The sequence below is a fragment of the Patagioenas fasciata genome, chromosome 5, assembly GCF_037038585.1.
Source record: "Patagioenas fasciata isolate bPatFas1 chromosome 5, bPatFas1.hap1, whole genome shotgun sequence".
NCBI lineage: Eukaryota > Metazoa > Chordata > Aves > Columbiformes > Columbidae > Patagioenas > Patagioenas fasciata.
In genome coordinates, this window is record NC_092524.1 from 44,386,813 (window position 1) to 44,395,301 (window position 8,489).

At 52.4% G+C, this 8,489-nt stretch overlaps 1 protein-coding gene across 1 annotated transcript; it reads right to left on the reverse strand.

Annotated features, from left to right (window-relative positions):
- Window positions 1-2,951: 2,951 nt before the first annotated feature.
- NKX2-8 (NK2 homeobox 8) lies at window positions 2,952-5,130 on the reverse strand. Its single transcript, XM_071808619.1, has 2 exons — window positions 4,965-5,130; window positions 2,952-3,895 (listed from the first exon to the last, which is right to left on the reverse strand). The coding sequence occupies exons 1-2, from the start codon at window positions 5,128-5,130 to the stop codon at window positions 3,354-3,356; spliced, it is 708 nt and encodes a 235-aa protein (XP_071664720.1). The 3' UTR covers window positions 2,952-3,353.
- Window positions 5,131-8,489: the final 3,359 nt, after the last annotated feature.

Sequence of the window (8,489 nt, forward strand, 5' to 3'; positions counted from 1 at the left end):
AGAAAGAAAGAAAGAAAGAAAGAAAGAAAGAAAGAAAGAAAGAAAGAAAGAAAGAAAGAAAGAAAGAAAGAAAGAAAGAAAGAAAGAAAGAAAGAAAGAAAGAAAGAAAGAAAGAAAGAAAGAAAGAAAGAAAGAAAGAAAGAAAGAAAGAAAGAAAGAAAGAAAGAAAGAAAGAAAGAAAGAAAGAAAGAAAGAAAGAAAGAAAGAAAGAAAGAAAGAAAGAAAGAAAGAAAGAAAGAAAGAAAGAAAGAAAGAAAGAAAGAAAGAAAGAAAGAAAGAAAGAAAGAACTGAGATTATTTCGTCCTTTATTAAAAACCAGGCCAATGTAACAGAAAATATACTGAAAGTCAGTAAGTTTCTTTTGCCTCAAAGCTGTTATCAACGACATTTGTTAGCATGTATTTCCTAAATATGGCTTAACTACGAGTAAATTTGACAAATCAAATACACTTTAAGTTTAGATGGATTAATTTGTTTATATCAGGAAAAATAGTATTTTCAGTCCCACCCTACCTTTTTCACAAGGCTTTTTCTTTTCACTGTAAATCTCCATAGCCTATTGATTTGACTCATTATTTAGTACATGCTTCTTTCTACTTGGATGTATCAAATTTAGAGAGCTGCTTTTCTCAGTACTTGAACCTGAGTCGTCCTCCCTGTGGCCCTGTTGCAGTGACTCCTCAGCCTGCGAAGACACGACTTTAACCTTTCCCGGCGCCCAGGAATCGCAACTTTCCTATTCCCTGGGCTTGTTAAAAAGCAACGCTCACAAACCACATATTTTGTGTCAAGAAACCCGCACCAGGGGACATTGCAGCCGGTGACGAGAGGAAATCACTGAAGCCTAGGGCCGGGAAGGGACATCCTCGCATCCTCTGTCATCGCCCATACGAACAAGAGCTGATAAAAGCGGTAATATAATGATGAGCTCCTATTTTACAGATCCTTCCTATGGCCAAGTGTGGGCTCCAGGGCAGGAGAACAGCGCAGATAACCAAGCAGCCAGAGAGGGAGCCTTCCGGGAGAGAAGCTGCCAAACCTTAGGCAAGCTGGTGCTGCGTCAGGTTTGAGCTGAGAAGGAGGGGCCTTTTCCTGTAGTCTTTGTTTCCGTTTCTAATGACGATGTCACACTATTTCCACGGCTGTTCCTGCTTCATAGCTAGGTCGCAAAGAGTTTAAACGGAGAACAGCATGTGCACTTTTAAAACTCCATGCGACAAAGTCCATTGCTTGAAGTCCAGGTCCCATCTTCTCCCGCCCCTTCCCAGCGTCCTGCAATCATTTACTATAAAGGGGTTTTATGATACAAATTTGATAATCTCCCATACACATTGGCACTGTTCTAATTGGAGTTGTAAGCCCATAAAATTCAAGCTCTTTGTTTTCATGAAGGCCACAAGGTTTTAAAAGATACTATTGTACCGCCTAAAACCCATAAAATTGTCACTAGGGACTGATTAAACAGTCCTGAATTGAAACAGTGCGGATTTTGTCTAGGTCCTTTTCATGCACAACAAAGCTCTTTTCAACCTTCAAGACAAAAGGAGGTTTAAGGAGCGATTCTCTGGGAGATTCTTCTAAGATAACCCCATCCATATGGGAGACAAGGTGGCCAGCAGCTGAGACGGGGGAAAAAAAAAAATCGGATGGCAGGAGGAAAAAATAAAGCGGGGGGGGGGAGGGGGAGGACGACAACACACAAGACAATGACCAAAAAAACCCAGGTGACACAGAGGCTGTATTCCCCACAGGTCCTTCCCGCACATCCCAGGAGGCTGGTCTGCTCTGCCTCCTTGGCACATGACCCCCGCCCAAGTAGGGAAGGGGATGCAGGTGGGAGGACCGGCCTCACTCCATCCTTCCCGACCTGACCTGCCTTCAGCTGAGTCGCATCCTCCCGTACGGCGACCAGAGGTGACATGGAGCCGCCTCGGTGGAAGTGAAGCAGCTCCCAGGAAGGCAGGGCTGGGAGGGAGCAGGGCGATGCTGTCGCGGCTGCGGAGGCGACCGAAGGCACCTGTGGAGTGCTATCTGTGGGTGCCATCGGCCGTCTCCTCAGCCGCGACGGTGGCGCCCCTCAGTCCCTCTCCCGGGGACTCCCCGGAATATGTATGTAGCACGACACATCGCAGGTGCACACATGGTCAGAAGTAAGCCTTTTCCGGGGAATAAAAATACCCCAACCTAAACAGTTTTTGCGGGTCCCTTTCCCTCGAGAGCCTTTCCTCGGCAGGTAGATTGCATCAGTCCCCATGGGGTCTTCACCTCCAGGTATTCCCTCTACGTTCCTGATTCACGTCTTCCGCCGAAAGGATAAAGACAGCCGGTCTAGTCTGTATTTCAAGGAGGCGTGAGTCTGGGGGTTTTTGAGGTTTTTTCCCAATTGGCGATTGCCGGGATAATTATTTGATCCCCCCTTCCCCCAAACGAATAAAGTCAGTAGTTCATCAAAGCGTTTCGGACCGCACCACTATTTTCTCTGGGCTGAGTTTCCTCAGTCGATCTTTGGAACAGATACAGACTAACAGAAATATTGGCTTAATCCTGGGTCCAGCCTTAGCGGTTCTAATAAAAACAGGAATGAACCACGGCCCAGCCGAAACTCGCGGCACCGCGCTGTGCTCGCCGGCCGGACTAGGCGGAGGAAACTCCGCACCGCAGCTTCCAGGGCCTCGACCGGCGCGAGCATCGCCGCTCAAAACGAAAAGTAGGGCCTCCAGAGACTGTGGGCTCTGGGCTCACACTTCTCGTAGGAAATATCGCCAGGTTTACAGTGAGATGCTCGCAGAAAATTTTATTCGCAGTTTACTGGCGCACGTGGGTAAAATAAACGAACTTGAAAGTGATATTCCTCTGGCGCTACCAAGAGAAGTGTTTAAGCTTATATTGCATGGGAGGTAATCCTACGAAAAAGCCCCAGTCGCAAAAAAATACATTTCTTTGCCAGGAAAAAATGTATTTGTCAAAAATCATTTTATTAGTCACTGAAAGGATCAGCTATTTTAAAATAAACTAAGTCGCTAGGATTATTGTTCTTTTTTAACAAGAAACCTCTCGAAAACGAGCGGGAGGAGAGGAGATTTTACAAAAATTGAGCCGCACTCGGTATCCGCGACCTCGGGTGAGCCCAACGGAGAGAAGAGCGGTCCAGGCGATCTTTCTCCGAGCCGGCCTTTCTGCCCTCCTGTCCGCCGCCACCCCGGAGCCGCGCTCCACCGCCCGGCCCGCCCGAACCCGGCAGCCGCGGTACTCCGGCGCGCCCCAGCGTTTTCCCCGCACCAGGAGCCCGAGGCTCGGGCGGGCCACCCCCGTTCGTGGGATCAGTCCGGCCCCGGAGGGCGAAGCGCCGCTGTCACCATCCCCAGGAGACGACGGTGGGGTGCGGTAAGTGCTGGTAAGAGGGGAAGACGCCGAGGGCGGAGGAGGGCGGGCAGGCTCGATAACCCTGCAGGGTGAGGGTGGCCTGGGCGCTGCAGCCCGCCATGGCGCATCCCAGCTTGGGGCGGGTGACAGATGGCGGGGGGCTGGCGGGGCAGCCGCGGCAGGGCTCCCCGTCCCGCACCAGCACCGGCACCACCACCCGGCGCAGCAGGGCGGGCGGGCGCGACGGGGGTCTGGCGGGGCCCTCGCTCCGCGCCCGCTTCATCTTGTAGCGGTGGTTTTGGAACCAGATCTTCACCTGGGTGGGAGTGAGGCTGAGCAGCCGGGCCAACTGCTCCCGTTCTGGCGCCGAGAGGTACCGCTGCTGCCGGAACCGCCGCTCCAGCTCCAGAGTCTGCGCCTTGGAGAAGAGCACCCGCCGCTTCTTCTTCTTCTCGGCCTCCGAACCGCGGGTGGGGAGCGACCTTTGGGTGGAGTCGGGCACGCTCAGCTCCGGGCCGCTCTCGTCGGAAGCTGGGGACAGCGAGGGGGTTAGAGAGAGAGGGCGGCCGGGAATGGGACGCGGGGCAGACACCGTGGAGGCGGCGGGCAGTCGAGAGCCGAATCGCGTCCCGCAGGAAGAGCCCTGGCTGCTTACAGGGCCGGATTAATCCCAGCAGTCAACAGGAGATGCGAGCTAACCCCTCGAATACATTAAACCTAAACCACGGGACGGAACTGGCTTTCCCTCCACCGGGGAGCGGTTCTGCCCCCTCGTCAATCTCCACAGGGTCACGGCCGCTTCGCCGCGCACAGCCTAGGGACTTGCCGGTTGGTAGGATTTGTACCCTCTCGGTGCTAAAACCTAATATCGGGCTGCCCAGTCCTTTCACTACTACTTTTCTCCAGCCGCTCGATTACCTTAATATTTAACTTATCCCGATGGGGTTTCCGCATCCATCGGTCTCCCTCTCCTCACACACAGGTGTGCATTAAACGTCTCATATCTGCGGACAATTTGTGTGTGAGGTAAGACCAATGTGCTACGTAGCTGGGTTTATGAGCCAGAGCCTACTCTCCGCGGTGGCAGATGTGTGGATGTAGGTGGTGGCGCCTGGGGCGCTCCGCGGCAGCGCGGGAGGGCGAGGCACTGGGTGTGTGCTTCGCTGTCCGCTGCTGTGCGTGGGGTGACATGAAACCCCGCCGGAACAAAACCGACGGGATTTCTCGCAACAGTGAAACGGGAAAAAAAAGAGAAGGGAAGGAAAAAAAAAAAAAAAAGAATCCGCGAAGCGAGTTTAAACGATAAGCGCAGAGAGACGGGCGGATACAGCCTGAAGGTTTGCTTTCTGACATAGCTGGGAACATGCATCAATCTAGGGAAAAAACAACCTCTTTTCTCTCTTAAGCTCGTGGCTGGGATGCTTCTGCTGTTTCATTGTTGCAATTCAGTCATATTCTATAAAATTCCCAGCCTGGATCGCCCCGATCCTGTAGGCTACACACTGTGGCGATTCGCTTCTTCGCATCTTTCCCCAAGGAATGAGGGGGAACAAAAGATAGCTGTGCGGAGATGGCGAATTCCTATCCGTTTTATACTCACAGGGATAGTGATTTCTGTCTGTTTCTATCCACCGTCGGTACGACGAGCCGGTGTAATTCTTCGCTGAGTGGTGATGATCAGAGTCTTGCTTTATATTATTACCATCCTGTTCTGGTAAATCCAAAATGCTTCTCACTGTAAAACTCATCCTGCCAGATGTAGCCATGGCAGGTTGTGCACACATCCCAAAAAAAATCGTCCCAAAGCCCCGAACCCCCTCCCTTGAAAGCTGAGAGGAGAGGACTGCGCCCAGTTATTGGGGAATCTCCTGGCTGAAGAGAACCTACCCTTCCATCGCCACCTAACCCCAAATATTAGTGTCGTTTACAGAGGTGTCCTGTTTATATAAACAGTCCTCCCCACTGCAAGCACTGCCTGCTTTCAAACCGTCCCTGTCTATAGGATGCTAAGTACCTGAATTAGTCAAGTGCTAAAGCCCTAATGGGAGTAGGTGTAACCCCCCCCTCCCGCCACCCCCATGAGAGAATAACCCGTTACCTCCCAAAGACAGCAGGAAACAGGCTTCATCATTACATATTCTGTCTGATTAGCCAAAAGTGGGGACAGATAATGGTAATTGTTAGCAGTGAATAACATCTTGGGTGGCATGTGGATGACCAACAACCACCCCCCTCCATCCGCCACCAAAGCCACCAGCGTCCCTTCTATCCGCAGACAAAGTGAATCCTCCCAGGACATCCGCATAGCCTGCCGAGAGCCCCCTCCCCGCTTCTCCCTCTTTATCCCCCCCCGCCCCTCTTTAAACCTGGAAGGAATTTAAGTCGTTATTTGTTTTATTTCCCTGGGCTGTTTGCGATGCTACCTCCAATTCTACCTCCTGTCATTGGCAGGTTTCCTACGCTCAACGGGGAATTTTTCACACCTTGGCTATGCTCTCGGCGAGGAAGGCTGACGGGTGTATGCGATGAGGGGATGGGCTCTCCGCTTTTGTGTTTGTTTGGTTTTTGTTGTTTTTTGTTTGTTTGTTTGTTTTTTGCGTCTCCTGGGCGGGGTGGAGAGAAAGCGCACCTTTTTCTCGAGAATGGCGATGGCATGGGCTTGGCGGGCAGACGCGGGGAGCCCGGTGCACTCCTTCCACAAGCAAGACTAGGGAGGAGGGGAAGAGGAGAGGTTTTTTAGCACCATTTTGCGTTGTACTATCCCCTCGAGCTACATGTGTAAGTGACTGAAATGATACCAGCTGGGAGAAAAGATCACGTTGCATTTATTTATCCGCATGTCTCCCGTCCCCGCCGAGCGCCACTTCATCTACAGAAAGCGTCAGGGAACAAACCCGGAACCTCGGCATGCCCCTGAGAAGAGGGTACTGGCATCGGCTGGGCACGGCCCGAGAAGGCCCCGCGGCAGCTCCGCTCTCCCCTCCGCCGGGCAACAGCCTTCTCGCAGCCTTTCACCGGGCAGCCCCATCCCCGCCAGAATCTGCGATCGGGCTTTGCCCAGTCTCGATGTCCGCCGAGAACTTAAAATATGACATAGAAGCAATAAGCCTGATGAGCCGTTCGCATGCAGAACCGCAGTGGTCTGGCTCGGTCCTTAGCAACAGAACAGGGGCAAATGTGATCGACGGGCGCGATTAGCCTGTTTCACGCGGGTCGCGCAGCGTGAGTCGAGCCGTGAGGTCGCAGGGAGGGCGGGGGCGGGACACGCTTCCCACCCGCGGCCGGCAGCGCCCCTCCCCTCTGCTTCCCGCTGATTTCGCGGGAGAGACGCGGCACCCGTCTGGAAAACTAGTGGGAGACGCGTCCGGCTGGATGTAGGAAAGGCCTGGAGGGAAGGAGACACCCAGCCTTCCCGAGCAGAAGCGCTTCCCCCTGAATCCCGGCCAAAGCGCTCACAGCACAGCCCCGCCGGGCAAACTGCTTGGAACACCGTGATGATTCACTGCGAGTCTGGAAATAGAAGCTCGGATACACACTACGCTTGTAGCCGACCGTTTTGTTGCTTCAAATTTCCTTGTCCAAACAGATATCTATAAGCTATTGTGTATAGATTATATTTATCAATCCCTACTCTTGCTCCCCAGCCCCGATCCCCGTCTGCCCCGGCCGCCGCCACCACTCCCCGCCCTGCTCTGTGTGTCCCTTGTGGAAGCAGTTACACTTCACAGGGAAAAAGTCAATAGAGCAATAATGACGAGGGAGAGGTGAAATCTACATCGGCAAGATTTGTGAGCGAATTGAAGGAGGCACAGGGCTCCATTTGGCCAACTTCTCGCATATTTCTTCAGGACTGGATAGGCTCCATATAAACGATTCCCAGGCCGAGATTACTGCAGCCACCTATCAAGCGTGCCTGGTGACAGCAGTTATCTTCCCCGCTCCAAGCACAGCCTCCCAGCCGTCCTGGGTGGTCGGAGCGAGGGGAGCACAAATACATGCCAACTGCTAGGCCGTGAACAAAAGGGAAATGTAGCCCTATGTCCCGGACCTGTTGGAAGCATTTGTTCCAGTCAAGATTTTGCATTTGTTCAGATCTGGAATAATAGGTGATTGACGCCTTCCCACAATGTGCTTTAACTCTCCGGGATAAATCGGAGCTTGTTCCTTGTTGTCATGGTTTTCAATAGGGTTCAATGGGATTGAACCACTATCGACTCTGCTTTACGTCTCCGGCAGCCCCGTCCATACAAATTTATTAGTTATGTCTTTTTAAATGAGATTAAATTGAAACGACGTGGTCGTCCTCGGCGGAGCGGTTCCTCCTGCGGATGCCCTGCCCGCCCCCCCTCCGCCCCCGGCTGCCCGTGTCACCGGTGGGGCAGGCCGTGACAGGCGGGAGGTGGGCGTCGGCCCGGCCCTCATCTCCCCGCCAGGTACGGCCGTGCTCACCTGCCCGCCCGAGGGCCCCCGGCCCGCAGCGCCGCTGCTGCCCCTCGCTCCCGGACGCCCCGAGTCTAAAAGGAGGCCGAGAAGTGCTTATTAATATCTTGACCCCACAGGCAAACATTCGCTGAATGCCTAGGCTGGAGCGGAGTTTCGGGGAGGGGGGGGACAGGACACGACAAGAGGGGACGGTCAGGGGAGGAGATTGGGCCGGCGTTCAGAGAGCCACAAAGTTATACAGTATCGGAGTTGGCTCTTAAGAGTTTACCAAGGACGCTCTAAAGAAAGTGCAAAAACTTTGCAAGGAAAAAAGTCAGGATGAGAGAGAGTCTACTTCAGTGACCTCTCTTAGCCTTTTAATCTATTTAACATCCTAAGCCCACACTGATGTGTAGAAATAAGTAAATGGTACTCTTCAAGCCTTAAGAGCTCTTCAGCATCAAATATTTGCACTTACTCTTAGAGTTTTTTTCTCAAATAGCGCAAGACACATTCTCCTTGGACGAGCCGAGTTGCCTAAATATACCTACGCATTGTTATCTGCGGGAAAAAGTTCGCTTCAAAGGGATAACGTAATAACCTGAAATGTTTCATCTCTTGTTTTGCTTAGGACTGACTTGGATACTTTTCAGCTCTGCCTGTCCGGTCTCATTTCGGGGTTTACCGGTTCAGATTTCATCCT

Bases quoted from the DNA above. Each gene is read 5' to 3' on its own strand.
- NKX2-8 (XM_071808619.1), bottom strand. From the start codon at position 5,130: ATGGCTACATCTGGCAGGATGAGTTTTACAGTGAGAAGCATTTTGGAT. The intron at 3,896-4,964 runs GTGAGTATAAAA...CGCTGTCCCCAG, and splicing joins AGACAGAAATCACTATCCCT to CTTCCGACGAGAGCGGCCCG.